This window comes from Alosa sapidissima, chromosome 5 (genome assembly GCF_018492685.1).
Source record: "Alosa sapidissima isolate fAloSap1 chromosome 5, fAloSap1.pri, whole genome shotgun sequence".
NCBI lineage: Eukaryota > Metazoa > Chordata > Actinopteri > Clupeiformes > Clupeidae > Alosa > Alosa sapidissima.
Window position 1 is genome coordinate 35,457,307 of NC_055961.1, and position 17,836 is coordinate 35,475,142.

Here is a 17,836-nt window from a genome sequence, read left to right on the forward strand (position 1 = left end):
CAATAATGGTACTAGTTTAACCTCTCTTATATACAGGGTACTCAAATATTAGAGACAAACGATGGGTGGTCTCCAAATGACCAAAATCTGTTCCAATTATTAGCTCACATGAACATGAAGTGCCACAGGTGTGAGAAAGAACTCAGTGGGATAATAATGTCACCACGGATTTACACAAAAATATCAAATAAAAGGTTCATTACACTGGGGACAAATAAGTGTGCTGCCTTAAAGAAACATCCCTGGCAAGTAGCAATTGAAAATGCCTAGTGCTGGTGGTTATGTCAAATAAGGGATATATAACAAGGCCTGCGACTCTGCCCATGCCATGCCACAGTGCCCCCTCAGTATAGTGTCCAGATGAGTCAAATGTCCAGACCCTCGAAGGCTGATAATGGACAAAGGAGGGTGTGGGCGGGAGAGCTGAGTGCTAGCGGGGGGCCACATCTGTGAGACATGCGTCACCCAGACAGAGAGGTCAAGATGAGCTGACTCTTTAACTATTAGGTCTGGGACTCAGCCTATTGTGTTAACCAAGGATAATGGATGCAATTACTGGCATTGTGCGCACACACCATCCACGCAGTACGCACTATACATGTACACTACACACACGCCCACGAAAACGCTCTCACAGTCTGGCATGAGCCCAAGCAGAGATGACTAGAACCAGCATCCAAGGCTTCTGCTTTTCTAGCTTAGGATCTGCTGTCACAATCAGTCATGATGAATCAGTTCTTACTCACAGACATCAACCAGTGCTTTTATCACTACGTGTGTTTCCTGGCACCCAGCTCACAAAGATAAATGGCAGGACCAAAAAACAAAAAAGCTGTTGACCTAAATGAGAAAATAATGGCTTCATGGCTTTAGAATGTAGGTGTGGAGCAGGCGCACCTGCAGAGGAGGGGGACTGGGGTTAATCATTACTGAGTGGACCGGACACCTGCTGCTCACTCGTTACGAACGCTAAACATGCCGTGTGGCGTGAAGAACACAATCAATTTATACCATCACACTCTGCTACGCTATAAACATCAGATAGCTTAGACAGCTATTTCAGATCATCTCCAATCACTTTTGCCATTATAGATAGCAATCTCTATTGGTGCCTAAACTACTTAGGCCCTGCCTAAAAAAACATTTAAACTACTTTTAAGTATTTTGTTTGAGAAATGTTACTTCTAAAAATATCTTACAGAATCTTTTAGCAATGGGGAAGGGTAAACAGTATGAAAGGGTTGGACTGTTTCTTATACCAGCCACACACATTTCACCACAAGCAGCTAATGAAACAGGAAATGAGCAGAGAGAGAGAGAGAGAGAGAGAGAGAGAGAGAGAGAGAGAGAGAGAGAGAGAGAGAGAGAGAGAGAGAGAGAGAGAGAGAGAGAGAGAGAGAGAGAATTTGAATTTTCAAAAACTCTTTATTACAATCTTAAAAATACATCAAGATCAACTTGACACTATACTCAAAAAGTAAAAGTTAGGAAAGTTAAATAAAGTAATGTGCAATCTGTAGCTTATCATTCTCAACAATACACATCACGCTGTTGTAGCACCATTTTTCCTCAAAAACATCAAGAATTTTCATAGATTTATAAAAATGAAAATCAATCAACATACGACACCTTACAAGAATAGAAAACACCATTAGGATATCAACATCTACATCCTGCTCAACTTTCCTTTTACGACTAACATATATCGCCATCTTTGCTTGCCCAAGCAGAAAGTTTAGGAGCTGACACTTGAAGCGATGCTTTTGTACATATTTAAAACCAAAAATGAAAATCTCCGAAGAGAAACTTTCATCAAACTTAAAGAAAAGTGCCATCAAAACAGCAAAAAGAGGTCTGAGCCTCTGGCAGTGCATAAAGGCATGGAATACAGTCTCCCTTACAGAACAAAAAGGGCACCCCTGATCAACCATTGGATTTAAAACAGAAATAAAAGCATTCACTGCTATTGCACCATGCAGAATACGCCATTGTAGATCGCCAGCTTTTTTAGTTAATGGTGACTTGTACAACGCACGCCATTGTGGTTTGACATCATTTTCAACCTGCAACACTTCACGCCAGGGTGTATCCACCCTCTTGTCCAGAGACCTTTTATTTAGGGAGAGAACACACAGTTTGTACAATGATTTACTAGTTGCAGCTGTAGGACCCAGGAAAACTAAACTATCTGGGAGTAAGAAGCAACCAGTGCAACCTGTTAAATCTGGAAGTAGAGTAAGTCTGGGAAAGGGGTCATGGCAGTCAGGACTACACTCCCCCCCAAAATAATCTCCAAGCAATTGCATCTCCTCCCCAGTTAGGAGAGACCGCCATTTCCCAAGTAGCTGATCAACTATCCTAATGGACTTCACACCTAAGTGCTGAGCTAAAGTATGGCTATTACTGATATCAGGACCAGCAAACTCTACTAGATCCCCAAGGGTTGTAACTCCAGAGCTGATAAGCTTAGAAGTAGGTACCAGGGACAAGTCCTGACTCACATCAAGAACCGAACCATGAATCAGAGGCTCCTTTAACAACCAGAATAATGAGCTTGTCTGTCGTGGGCGTTGAATTATAAACAGAGACCAGACTTTGAACAGATTCTTATAAAATGCAGGAAGTAAATTAAAATTCATTCTATTTGGATTAAACCAGAACAAAGACCTATCTAAGCCCAACCCTTCAAAAAGTTGTAAAATACAACAGGCTGCAGCTTTCCAGCTTGAGTCCAGTGATCCTGTGAGAAGACGCTGTACAAACTGCAGACGGAAGGCAGCAGTTCGACTCTGTAGATGAATAAGTCCATGTCCACCATCCTCCTTAGGCAGATATAAAACACTCTGAGGTACCCAGTGTAGATTGTCCCATAAAAAATCAACCAGGACTGACTGAATCTTCGGTAGCAGGTTTGAAGGAGGATCCACACAAGCCAGCCGATGCCAAAGAGAGGATGCAACCAGGTTGTTAATAATGAGAACACGCCCCCTGTACGAAGTAATACTGAAAAGAAATTTCCATTTCTCTAGACGACCTTTAACTTTTTCAATTACCCCATCAAAATTCTTTTGAATAAAAGCATCATCACCTAAGAAAACACCCAGGTATTTAAAACCACCCCTATTCCAAACTAAGCCATCAGGCAGACCAGGTTCGCCACTCACCCAACTCCCAACCAGCAAGGCTATGCTTTTTGACCAATTTACCTTTGCTGAAGAAACAACCTTAAATTCATTGCAAATTTTTAAAAGCGTGTCAACATCTCTCTGGCCATTAACAAGGACAGCCACATCGTCAGCATAAGCTGACAATTTAAAAACATCATCACAGTTAGGGATTTTCACTCCAACAATCTCCTTCCTCAACCTTACAAGGAAAGGTTCAATAGCCAGACTATACAGCATGCCCGACAAGGGACATCCTTGACGGACACCTCTGTATACCTTAAAAGGAGCGCACAAGTCACCATTAACCTTGAGAATACTTTCAATGTCACAATACAATGCTTTGATCATTCGAATAAAATTGGGGCTGAAACCAAAGGCTGACAAGGTATTCCACAAATAATTATGCTCAACCCTATCAAATGCCTTTTCTTGGTCAATTGAAACCACACCAAAATCCAGATTGAAGTATTTGCCAATATAGAAGACATCTCTGATGAAGGAAACATTGTTGTGAATCAATCTGCCTGGCACACAGTAGGTCTGGTCAGGGTGGATTACCTGCTCCAAAACCTCCCCAAGTCTATTTGCTAAAACTTTAGACAGCAGTTTGTATTCAGAGCAGAGGACTGACACCGGCCTCCAGGACCTTATATCTGTCAGGTCTCCCTTTTTTGGCAGTAAAGTGAGCACTGCTCTACGGCAGCTCAGTGGCAGCACCCCTCTGGTGATGCTGTCTCTCAGAACAGCAAGCACATCTGTGCCCAACTCTGGCCAAAAGGACTTATAAAAGTCTACTGGCAGGCCATCCACCCCAGGTGCTTTGCCACTCTCCATACTGTGGAGGGCTCTCTCCAGCTCCTCTAGGGTCAACACCCTTCCAAGGGCTGTGTTTGCCTCTTCAGATACCTTAGGTAGGTCACAAAGAAAAGCCTTGTCAGTCGCCTGATCTTGTGGATTTTCGCTGTTATAAAGCTCCTTATAAAAATGTACTGCTCTATTGCGTATTTCTGGAGAATTAGAAAGGATTCTCCCATCTTCAGACCTCAAAGCATGAATGAACTTCCTCTGTCCATTCTTTACCTCCAAGTTAAAAAAGAATTTTGATGGTACATCCATCAGCTCCACACTCTGGAAGCGGGACCTGACCAGAGCTCCCTGTGCCCTCAAACCTAAAAAGTCAGCCAATGTTTTCTTTTTTGAGTTAAGAATTTCAGTGGGTGCCTGATCACCCGTTTGTTCTGCCAGATTTTGAAGTTCGATTATTTCCTCCTCTATTTTTTTCATTGAGAGTGTTATGTTCCTTGTGACATTGGCTGTATACTCCTGGCAGAGTCGTTTTATTTGTACCTTGGCACAATCCCACCATTGCTGCAAAGACTTATAACAGGATTTCGTGGTTCTAAATTCCTTCCAGAAAAAAAGGAAGACTTCTCTAAAATGGCCATCAGCCAACAAATTGGTATTAAAGTGCCAGTAGGCACTTTTTGGTTTTACAAATTCTAGAAATAAAGAACAGAAAACCAAACTATGGTCAGAAAAGCCAACTGGAATTATTGAACATTTCCTGAATAGACTACGCTGATGTTTGAAACCATAAAACCTGTCAAGTCTTGCAAGAGACAAACAATTATTATATGAGTGTGCCCAAGTATATTGCTTCTGTTCACCATGAAAGTTCCTCCAAATATCACTAAGATCATTGGACTTCATAATCTCTACAAGCCGTCTACGAGAGGGCATGTGCGGCTCGACATGATTTCTGTCAAAATTTTGTGCAGTACAATTGAAATCTCCTCCAAGGATAAGAATATCCTCTGAACAGCAATTTTTTATAACATTTCCAACAGTATTTAAAAACAGCATTCTATCTGTTGCCAGTGTAGGAGCATAAATGCAAATAAACACAAAAAAAACGATTTTCAAACTGGGCTCTGACCTTTAAAAGTCTTCCCTCTATAACTTCATCAACATCAAAAGTGATGGGAATAAAGGACTTAGAAAACAGAACTGCAACCCCACCACTAGTAGAAGTACCATGACTAAGTATGGACAGACCATCAAACTCCTGAGCCCAAGCAGCTGCATTAGACGCATCACTGTGCGTTTCTTGCATAAAGAGAACATCAAACTTATTCTGTCTGATTGTTTCAAACACAGAGAGCCTCTTAATTTTTTCTCTTGCGCCATTTACATTTAAAGAAGCAACACGAAATTCACCCATCATTATAAAGAAAAAATAAAAAAATAAATATAGACATATGCAATCAGCCATCCTAGGACACAAAGTGGAAATTGTTTTTAACATTTGTCATCGTTGGCATTCAGTAGAACATTGAGTTTTGTGAGAATCTTTTTTAGACGAAATCCTTCTTGATCAGTGATGCTACCATCACGCATAAATGCTCGTGATTTGTTCATAAACTGTTCAATGTCAGGAAAAAATTCGTCTACCCGGACCTTCCTAGAATGTTTTGTGTCCTTAAGGAATTTCTTTATATCCTCCACTCTATAATTGCGAGTGCGATAGCCGCTTAGTCGCAAGCTGCAGGTTACACTACAGTCAGAAAGATCACTTTCACTCTCATTATCAGTCAATTCTATATGAGCGCGTCCCCCTTTATTCTTTATAATGCGCTTTCTTTTTCCTTTATTCGACGGTGCTTTAAACACATTAATGTCCTCCTCCAACACGGAGGTTTCCATGTCTTCCATAGCGACGGAAACCTCCCCATTAATGACATCATCATTGCTCCCCTGACAGTTCTGAGAATCAGTGATAGTCTCCCCCAAAAGTGCGGAAAGATCCTCCCCATCAGCCGATCTAACATCGTGATTTTCCCCGTGCCCTTGGACTGAATTTAACGTTAAATCAGGAGTTTGGCTCTCCGGCCCACTAGCAGAGGCAGCAGCCTCCTCCTCATTATTTGCACCAAAGTTAACATTAGGTTCGTTGTTGGTCTCTTTAGACGTTCCCTCTGCCACATCACCCCTAGACTCATTGCTATTTTCACTGTTTCCACTATTATTCGTGTCATCCTTTTTATCAGGACACGCGCGCACGAGATGCCCCGATTGTCCACAACCAAAACATTTCATAATGCTAGTTGTTGCATAAATCACATAATTAAAGTTATCCACAGTCACATTAATTGTCAAGTCCAATTCATCATTGTTATTCTTAAGGATCATGTACACGAAACGCCTGAAGGACACTATATGTTTCAACAACGGAGATTTACTCGCAATCGGGATTTTTTTAATTGTTGAGACCACTTTGCCATAGCGCGACAGTGTTTGTCCTAGAATCTCATCAGAAATGAATGGGGGGACATTAGACAAAATGACTTTCTTGGAAGGCGTAGAAAGAGGGGCAACAGAGGTAAAAACGCCATCTATCACCACGCCATTCTCCGTCAGCTGATTGGCAAACTCAATTGATTTTAAGAAAAGCACAATCGCGTTGTTCATGCGAGATGCTGATACGATATTCTCATGACCAACAATTTCTCCGGCAGCCAAACTACAATCCTCAACACTGGCTGCCGATGCTATTTTAACAGCATGACGCCGAGTTAGTTGACCAAAAATCTCTGCCATGATTCCAGCACAAGACTGGAGGCAGTCGCTTTAGGGGAAAACCCCCTGTTTATTGCCAGAAAACTAAACCAAGCAAGAACCTTTAGTACTCCAGCAGAAAGTAATAGATAGAAAGAAAGAAAATAGAAGTAAAGTGAGAAATAGAGATTTAAACAGAACACTCGTTCGCGGTACAGCGACCGAAACACCATCCACTCACCACTGACTCCGCCCACTCACACCAACCATGCGCAGAGAGAGAGAGAGAGAGAGAGAGAGAGAGAGAGAGAGAGAGAGAGAGAGAGAGAGGGAAAGAGAGAGAACCACATGTACTCTTTGAGTGCTCTAAAGCTCTGAGTATCACAGTGAGTGCAAGCACTGCAAATCTGACAGGCTGCTTGTTCCCCATTTCACCTGGTCCAGACGAGGAAGTGAAAATGATGAGGAAAACAAAGGAATGCGGAAAAAGACCCACTGACCACCTTAAACTCTGCCCAATACAGCCAATCAGTGTGTGCGTTTGTGTGTGCATGTGAGTGTATTCAGTGAGAGAAACAGCATTACACAGAGCCACTGTGAATGCCACTCTGTGACATTAAATGGAGACCAGTTCCACACACAACAGCTTTGCTGTATGGCTCCCCATTCATTACACAGAGAGAGTAGTGACCTTTGTCCAGCTCTGTCCGCTGCCACTGATTTGTGTTTTGATTCACCCCTGTGGAAAGGAGCATGGCTTTCATAGTGCTCACAACCTACGTGATCCGTCATCAAATACCACAAAACTGATGGGGGGGGGTGCTAACGCACAGGGTCCCACGTCATGAGGACCACTCAGTAGCGAATCTGACGTACAACACCCTTCTCACTTTCAACCAAGTTGGAACTTTTAGCCGTTAATGAGTAAGCCTTTTCTGTAAGTCTTTTCCTGTGAGCAGGGCGTCTTTGAGACAAATTCACCGTTTCCTGACCTCAAACTGTTGAGGTGTAGCACAGCTGGGAGAAAGGCGAGAAGTCAAAACCTGTCCCCCCTTCACAGAGACCACAATGGTCAGCCCCTTTTGACAGGTTTCCATGGCAGCCGAAGCAGGCTGTCAGTTAGCTTGATCGGTGTGGTTTATCTAGAGCAAGATTGCTAGGAGGTGTGTGTGGGGGGGGGAAGTTTGTGTATGTATGAGTGAGTGACTGACTGAGTGTGTGTGTGTGAGAGAAAGAGAAACAGAAAGAGAGAAAGATACAGAGGGAAATATAGAGTGAAAAACAGAAAGATACAAAGAGAGCTACTAACAGGCTGTATGAAATAAGATAAGAGAGAGATAAGTAAGCCATTTTAAAAAGGATTAGTTGGTTGTGAGTTTAAACACTGCAATGTTATGACTGAATAGACCAGGTATTCGGAAAACAACAGCAAAGAACTTTAAACAAAGCTCACCAGACATCTGAATCATATTTTTACACCCAAACAAAGTTAGAGTCGTCTATCTCGTAGTGCAACTGTGAATTTGCAGCACCCTGTCATGTGTCAGGCCTTTCACAACACTGCCTGCACCACTGACTCTAGGCTACACAGGGCGCAGAACTCAAGTCTTCTGTTCATGTAGCGTCTGCTGCAACAATTAGCCTCCACTATGATCAAAGGAACTGGCTACACCAGAAGTGATACGTTCAAAAAAATTAGACCAGTCCTCTAAAAACATATTTATGCTACGCAGCGGAGCGCTTCAGGTACGGAACGGAGTACTTCAGTTACTTTCCCGGTGGAGCCTCCCTGTTAGAAGTGATTGCCCTCAGGGAGAGTAGCCCGACACTGCCATTGGAACCAGAGCCGTACATAGATCTCTCAATACGGCTCTGTTTGGAACCTGTATTAGTCTGAAGATAAAGAATGCTGAAAGGCCATTCATTCACAATAACAACAACTCACAGTATGAAAACAGAGGATCAAGTATGATAAAATATGGGCAAATTATAGATCTGTTTTTTTTTTTTTTTACCAAAAAACTTTTCAACCAAATGAACTGAGGTAGGGTGTGTGAAAAAAAGGGTTGGTCAATGCTGTGGGTTCTAGATGTACAATTTAAAGAATAACTAGATGTACCGCAGAGCGGTACAAAATATGACCGCCGCCCAGTCCAGCACATTTTTTCCACAAAAATAAATCACGCTGAAAGGCCTATATGATTCTAACTGTCTCACTAAATTGCATTATCCACACTCAATTCTCACTGGTATCTGCTAGACAACAAGTACCAAAACATGATTAGTTCATAGATTTCACATGTAAAATTCATTTTATACAACCCGACCCCCTTGCTTGTGTGTTTGTCTGCGTATGTGTGTTTGTGCATGTGCATGCATGCGTACATGGTGTCTACTGTGTGAGTATGTGTCATAGTATGATTACTGTGAATGTATGTGTGTGCGTGTGTATCTGTTTATGCACATGTGTGCACATGGAATGGGTTAACATGACCCCTGGAGGCAAACATACAGAAAAAATTGGTCATCCTAGGCCCTACGGTTCTCAAGATATTCACAGAAAACTGTGTCTGCCCTACCCTCCTTTCGGGGGGTCCAGTCCAGCGGGGGGGCTACAGATCAAAACGAAAAACGATGGTTCCATGCTATCCATGTGGGGTTACATGCCCACCAAGTTTCGTGTACCCTGGTCTTTCAGTATCCTAGGAATCCTTGTTCGGTCACTAAATGTACACATAAATCATTTTATTGTAAGGCCCCCCATGAACGAAAGTTCACAAAACTTGGCATGCATTCGGAAGGTGTCATAATGATCCTACACTTTCAATTTCGTGCAGTTTTGACCATGTCAGCCAGAGATATTGTGATGACAATATTTTGCTTTTTAATTTAACTAGGTGGCGCTATACATGAAATAAGTGGTAATGGGATGGGTTGACATGCCCCCTTAAGACCAACATACAAAAAAAAGGTGGACCTCCTAGGCCCTTCGGTTCTCGAGATATTCACAGAAAACTGTCTCCGGCCACCTACAGGCCAGTTGGTGTATAGTAACATAAATTAATTTATTGTGTGGCCCCCCATGAACGGAATTCCACGAAACTTGGTGTGCATTCAGAGGGTGTCATAATGATCCTACACTTCCAATTTCGTGCAGTTTTGACTATGTTAGGTCACAGATATCTGCGATTACAACACCTCATTTTTACTTTTTTGTGTTTAACTAGGTGGCGCTATACATGAAATGAGTGGTTATGGAATGGGTTGACATGGCCCCTTGAGATCAACATACAAAAAAATGGTCCTCCTAAACCCTACAGTTCTCGAGATATTCGCAGAAAACTGTGTCTCCTTTCGGGGGGTCCAGTCCAGCGGGGGGGCTACAGATTAAAACGAAAAACGATGGTTCCATGCTATCCATGTGGGGTTACATGCCCACCAAGTTTCGTGTACCCCGGTCTTTCAGTGTCCCGTAATCCTTGACGGAAATTTGGACATGCGAAAAAATGCGGCGGTCATAATGAGTGCATGAGTACCAAATGCATACATAAGTTTATCATATGTTCAATGTCACTCGTTTCACATTTTTTTCCAAATCTAGAGCCTTATAGACTTTTCATGGTTCATTTGTGTTGAGAACATGATTGTCTTCTGTCCTACAAAGTTTGAATGAATAATACTTTTCAAAATATTAATGACCAAACATTGCTTCCCTGATGATGTGTTTCTCATGTGCTGAAACTAAAGAGCTAAAAAATAAATGAAAACATTTAAAAAGACGTTGCGGAGAACTAAGGAACAAACAGGATAAGTAACACACACACAGGCAAACACCAACATCTCCACTCCCCACTGTACAGATGGACGACATGAAAATGGAAGCATATAAAATGAGTCACTTAAGGTGTCACATTTCTGTGCAAGGCACCTCCTGTACCATTTGCATACTCTAGGACACACGTGCAGTCGCATACACGCACACGCACACACACACACACACGCACACACACACACACACACACACACACACACAGAGAGAGAATCTAAATGCATACAGGACGGGAGGATGAGAACTATAGCTGTCTAAAAAATTTTGCTTTGTAGGATATTCAAACTTTTTCCAGATATTTCCTCATTCCATTCATGACACACGGCCTTAAACCAACAAAAAAAAAAAACATAAATACACACACTTCCTCTAATATAACTGGCAAAGTGGAAAGTTTAAAGTCTAACTAAAACATTGCATTTAAATTGGACAGGAAGCTAATATTATTTAAAACTATTTATCTAAGATCAGAACAAGCAAACTCACATTCAGAGACAGGTGAAGACTACCAACAGGCCACAGCCTTCATTGAATTCTCACCTATTTCATATTCCCTGCTGGTCAAATATAGTTCACGGTTTTCTACATACTGTAACAGTATCTTTTTTAATGGACATGTTTTATTGTTTTGGATTTAGTAAAGCTAGACATTTTCTTAAGCGAGTGTCCACATGGTCAGGTTCTGATGGGGCCCACCCTCTCTATTGAGCTGGTTCTGATGGGGACCACCCTCTCTACCCTCACTGTTGAGCTGGTTCTGATGGGGCCCACCCTCTCTATTGAGCTGGTTCTGATGGGGCCCACCCTCTCTACCCTCTCTGTTGAGCTGGTTCTGATGGGGCCCACCCTCTCTATTGAGCTGGTTCTGATGGGACCCACCCTCTCTGTTGAGCTGGTTTCTGTGCTGCTAGGTCAGTGTGTGGAGAGCCTGAACAGCCCTTGGTTAGGGGCAGATATGTAGAGACGCAGCAGGACAGGTCATGGTCAGGTGATTCATCCTCTTCAGATTTAGCAGCTCTTCTGTCCTACTAAGGGAGGAAGTCTTGTCTACCTTCCTCAGTGAAACGCTTGGTAGTCAAGTCAGTACAAAGGTACAAGTCAGATGGACTTTGTGTAGACACGGTATATAATCACAAAGAGACCAATGCATTTGGACATGCGCATTGAAATACACCCCCCCCCCCCCCCCCCACACACACACACACACACACACAAACACACACACACACACAAACACACACAAAGAGAGAAAGAGAGAAAGAGAGAGAGAGAAAGAGAGACACTGTCACAATCCTCTGAGTAACGCACACCCACTATTTTGGCAGGAAGACAGCCAACTGTTCCCCTCCAAAAACAGGATCCACCAGGATGGGCCTGGGCAGGCCCTTAGTGTTGTGAGCATGAGCTATGTCTAGAAAAATGGTGCGGTGTGAGGAAGAATATGCCCTCATAAGAGGATATAGGGCCCTCTGGGAGAGGCCCTGCAACACAAAATTGAATCCATTTACCCCATCTGTCTGTAGTGATGATACGCTAAGCTATTATTAAACTCCACTTCCTAGAGTCGCTGCCTTGGAGGAAGCTGAGGATGGTAACATTAGCAAAGTTGTAGCAGCTCTAGACGCTTGACTAACGAAGAGCAGAGGAAGCTCACAAGGCCAGCACAGCACTGAACATCCTGCGTCTCGCTCAAGGTGTCACAGGCTGAAGCGCGCCAGACACTCAGGCTCAACGAAGGGGCACAAAACACCCACCGGCAGGGCTGCAGTACCCTGCTAAACACAACCACAAACTTCACATAGGGTGCTGCTCACAATAGCTCAGAGATTTGAAGGTAGCCTACATGACTTGCACCTGAGGGGGCACACACACACACACACATGCACAGACACACACACACACACACACAAAGACAGATACAGACAGATACTCACACTCATACATGTTACTTCCTTGCAGCTGATTAGTGTTTGCATTGTGCACCGTCCGTGTCTCATTTGCAGGTGTTAAATTGTGTTGCATTTGACTTCCTCCACTGTTGAACAGCCTGCCTTTTCAATCTGAACCAGACATCATTGAGGTAAACTGAAAAGGCATTACTGGCGTGAAAGGCTGACACAATATCCACAACAGCTTTCTGTGAGACGTGAACTCTTAGTTCCTCAGTGAATATGAGTGGCCTACTTAACAACAGAGCATTATTACATCCATATTTAGACGTAATCTTGTGTGATTCTTGTGAAGTACACTGCCATACCGGAAAACTTGAATGCATTTTTGAATGAAGCAGCTGCTACATATCTTTGATAACTGGACACATATTCCAATTCTAAGGAATAATAACGTTGACCCCTTTCTCTACTCACACTTCCACCTTCAACACAACGAACCTGTGTTCCACACCTGTGTCATGAGAACCGAAAATAACAAGCACCTAGTCAGGTGGCCTCAAGAACAGAGACGCTTACAGTAGCTTATGTGCGGAGGCCTCTTAGTCCACTCCAAATGAGATAATGGAACAAGAGATCCTTCAGAAGGATGAACTCATTAAACAAACAAACAGACAGAGGAAAAGGATGAGGAACTGAGCACACAACAAACTTTCTCACGAAGTAAATGTTAAGCAAGGCCGTTTAACCACAGGGTATACTGAGCCAAAAGCACACACAAGCTGACCGAAACCAGTGCCCATCATGACTGGCATTCAAACATGCACTCTCTTCAAAATCAGCATGAAGACAGGGCCTACTGCAACCCACCATGCCATATGCTGCAGGCAAGGACGACTGCTGCTCCTACAAATTAAAAAACAAACTAACCACTAGTTTAGTCTGACACTTGTCCCACATACTCAACAGATGTTTTCTTTCTCTCTCTCACACACACACACATTTATTCAGACCCCAGATTTAGGCCTATTCCTAATGATCCTAAATGAAGCAAATGAGAATGGGACAGGATAGGCTACCAAGTGACTTTTCTGAATCCACAAAAGCATTGATGCTCTGTGAAATGATGGGATATGACGGATGATGCTTCTTCACACTAACGCAAAACCTTTTCTAATCCATTCTGGGAGTTGCATTGACCTTTATTCTTAAATAGGGCATGGTCAGAAACCTGCGGCCACATATGACAACACAACCCACTCAGTGTAGGCTTAGGCTACCACAACTAACCATTACTTTGAGTCTTATTCAACCTTCATATCCACTTCTGCATTGTGAGTTTGTATAGCCTCCTGTCAGTCTCTAGCACATGAGCTTCCAAGGCCTGACCCAGCTCTGCAGGAAGAGGCATTTGGGCTTACATAGGTTACGGTCATTTTTTCCAACATTGCTAAACATACTTGCCTAATGTAAAATCTGTGATAAAACTGAAATGGGAAATCCAAACACCATGTGAGTAATTATCTCTGACCAGTCCTGAGCCAACTTCCCCAAAGCATGCTGACTAACTGCATCTTTGACATACTGAAGTGAGGTGACTTTAACATGTGGGGTTGTCATATGAGGACACAGACAGCAAGTTCCTCTTTGCCAGTAAGCCTACCCAAGCAGTGACATTCCAATTGCCAGTGATAGCAACAATAGTAACATTTACATCTTTAATTCACATATTCTCACTTTTGGGGAATAATGCAATCACAGCGAATGCCATAAACATCATTACCTGAATCTGAACTCAGATATCCATCACTCCGTCTGTCTGGAGTGCTGCGTCCGGAACCCCCTGCCAACCGAATGCCCAAAGGTGAAAGCCTTCCATCATCACTGGAGTCCAAATCATTGCTCAGACGAAACTGTCGCAGTGCATCCTTTTGCAGATTCAGTCTTTGGGAGTCTCTTGCATTGGGATTTACAAGGTTTCTCGAGACAAAATTCTGGTTCAGACCCACCTCCTCATACTCATGGTCACTGCTGGGATCAGAACGACCCTCGGCACGGCTAATACAGCTGCCATCAACAACTTGTGATGTAGGTGCTGGGGAAGGTGCTGGGGCTGGGGTAGGTGCTCCCTTCTGGAAGCTCAGATGTTTACGTGGAGGTGGGATGGGTTTACCTGGTTTACTTGGTTTGCCTGGCGTATTTCGAACAAATGAACTAATTCGAGCGGGATCTTCTCCTTGTTTATTAATCACTGGGTCTTTCTCAGGCTGCGCTGGGCGTTCCGTATCTTTTACTTCGATAGACTGTTCTTGCTTCTGTTGTGCCTTATCGGGTTTGGAAATCATGGTGTAGACATCCGACTCGTTCTGGTAAGTGCGTTCCCACCTTCCTTTGTCATAACTTTTCTTACTTCTGGTGAGAGAGGTCTGAAGGAAAATCACTTTAAATTTCTCCTCCGCAAGTGCCTGCTGCAATTTTCTGAGATTGGCTTTACATCTGTCCAGTTCCATTTCAATGTCTTCCACCGACTGTATGTCCATTCTCGGCACTTCCCCATCTGGAAATTCCTTCTTCCAATGTCTTTCGAATTCCTCATGTTCCCACATTGTAGCAAGTGAAACAGCTTTGTAACAAGGTGTATTCAATAATCCGGGATAACACGAAACTACGCACAAAGAAACTTACTTGTCAGGCACAGTCCCACTCTTTGTTGCCTTTTTTATATTGTTATGAAGCAATGACACGTCCATTGAGCTAAGCTACCTAGTTGAAGCGCCAACCTCTAATGAACATAGACTGCAACATCATAGTTTGCCACAGACAGAACTTCCAGCTTCCGCCACACTACAAGTACTGACGTCAGAGGGTGTAAGACCAATTAAATACATGTGTCTTTATTAACATTTGTAAGGGCGTCTCTGTGGTTCAGGGACATTAAAGTCAATGTATGAATGAAGTGTCAAACAAACATTGGACTCCACTCCTGTAAATAAAGAAATACAATACAATATACAATCCGTTTTCAGGGTACCACCTGTAGTCTATTTTTTTCTTCATATATTACCATCTAATGTTTCTTGCGTTGAAATGGCTATGCGGGTCTTTGTCTATAACTATACTGTTAGTGTTTTGTATTCAAACTTAAAGATTTAATATAGTTTTGTCTAAACCAGCTCACAACATAGATCAGTTCTTTCAGGATCAGCATTCAAAGCCATGCATAGCCTAATACTAAGGACTGAATTTTAAATAATAAATGTTTTAATGGATTCAGACATTCAGAGATGAGCTAGACTTGGCTTCAAACAGTACAGTCACTATGCTCAGAAGCCCCTGTAGATTTTCATCCGCAGTCATCTAATTCCACTCCACTGTCCACTGGTAGAGGAGAACATAATACATCCGATATGGGTATCATGATGTCCGGGGGGCCTGGTGATGGCTAGTCCAGTGTGATGAAACAGTGAAACTGAGGAATAGATCCACTGATACTTCCCTAGTAAGTCTCTCTCTCTCTCTCTCTCTCTCTCTCTGTGAGTGTGTGTGTGTGTGTGTGCACATCTAAGGGTGTGCAGTTACTTACCCAAGAGCAACAGAAGATATGCACTCACCAAGCCCTAATTGGTTGAACATGGTTTTGAACAGGAAATACAGAGCAAATGCTTTGAAAATACAGACATACAGTATGTATTTTCAGATGTAATGTTATATTTATGGGTTCAATGTTCCTTTTATTTACTGTTTAATAGAAAAACATTTGGAATTCTATCAAATAAAGGGATTTTTTGTCTACATGCCAGACATTGCTCCTATCAACGTTGCAGAAATTAGATTGCTGTTCAAGTCCTGGAAATGGAAATCAGCAAAAGAAGTCACCAGGGAGGTCTTGCATCATCAGGTCTTGTGGCTATCCATCACTTCATTAGTATGACCGTGATAGATAACAGAATACAGTTAAATGAGTTAAAAAAAATAAAGAAAAAAAATAAGTGGACAATATTACAAAATGTTGTTAATTTCTTAGAGTGGATGTGCTGGCGGAATTACATCACTAAGTATTTGCTGCATCCAACTGTGCTGAGCCTCAGATTTGAACTCTGGCCAGGGGAGAGGCTTCCGGGAACAAGACCTGTGTCAGGGGCGGAAACATTAATCACAAGAAGCCAAGAACATCTCTGATTGGTGAGAGATAGAGATGCCTATGCTCTGTTTTTAATAGCTTTTCTAGAACCTTTGCCAGAGGTGAAGGATAATTTTACTAAAAGCATGTTGCCATCAGTCTCTGATAACTAGTCAATACTGATTTCATATCTGGCGGTATTGTATACCCTGATGTATTTCACTGGCTTGATATTTCTAAATGTTTATTGCATCAAATTCTCTTTCTAAGTGAACAACTTAGAAATTAAACACATTGTGTAGTCTTTTGCAAGGATTTTCACGAAGCCTGATAACAAATCTTATCTGTAAGCAATAGAGTTAATTTCCTTTCCAATGAAGATAGAGTGCAATTGCCTTTAAACTGGACCTGTATCTCCCTCTAGTGGTGAAGTATTAGAACATGCTTCACTACCCTATCCCAATAGTCTATTTATATTTATACAATGTAGCCTACTGTAATTACACCAATACATAGTTATATTCTAATGCTCTTATACTGTTCTTACTGCACATAGACTTATTTTTTACTCCTATAATGTATTGTATACTGCACATATCTGTACTGCATCTGTCTGGTTCATACTGAATTTCCACATTTATTCTGTTTCTGTTTATTCAGTTTTTTTTTTTTTCATTATAATATTACTGTTACACTGTTTTATTATAATATTACATACACTGCATATATTTATATTATGTATAATGTTACTGCTACTACACTGCGCACACAAATGTGCAATATATATATATATATATATATATATATATATATATATATATATATACTGTACATGTTGTTCATACACTGTTCTCACTGCATATCCATATCTATTCTGCTCTTAGGCTATTGCTAATACATTGCACATATTTATATTATTTATATGACTATACCACTTTCTTTACTGTATACTTCTGTCTACACTGCACTACATGTCTTATACTGTTTAAACGGCACCACCTGTCTATATCACATTGCACCTTTCTACTTTTTTGCTCTTCTGGTTAGATGCAAACTGCATCTAATCTAATCTAAGACAGGCCAAAACTCCTATTCACTTGTAATTTGGTTCACATTTCTTCATCATTTTACTACTCAGCTAAGGGATGCTCACAGCTTGACAGTGAGACATACTGTAAACCTGGGTACTGTGTCTCTAATTACTACTAATACTTGTATTAAAAAAAAGTTTATTGTTTTGCTTTTTAGCCTTTAATGGACAGGACAGTGAAGAGCA

The 17,836-nt window shown here is 41.9% G+C and overlaps 1 protein-coding gene and 1 long non-coding RNA gene across 2 annotated transcripts in view; one reads left to right on the plus strand and one right to left on the minus strand.

Moving 5' to 3' along the window:
• Positions 1-15,259, minus strand: part of abr (ABR activator of RhoGEF and GTPase) — a 145,579-nt gene extending 130,320 nt beyond the window's left edge. Inside the window, exon 1 of the mRNA XM_042091147.1 lies at positions 14,224-15,259. Coding sequence (XP_041947081.1) covers positions 14,224-15,046 — 823 coding nt within the window. The 5' untranslated portion in view covers positions 15,047-15,259. The remainder of the gene's footprint in view (positions 1-14,223) is intronic.
• A 138-nt stretch (positions 15,260-15,397) lies between these two features.
• On the plus strand, positions 15,398-17,187 carry LOC121708452. The gene is made up of 3 exons (XR_006031649.1): positions 15,398-16,123; positions 16,241-16,338; positions 16,465-17,187. It is a non-coding gene; the product is annotated as an uncharacterized LOC121708452 (long non-coding RNA).
• Positions 17,188-17,836: the final 649 nt, after the last annotated feature.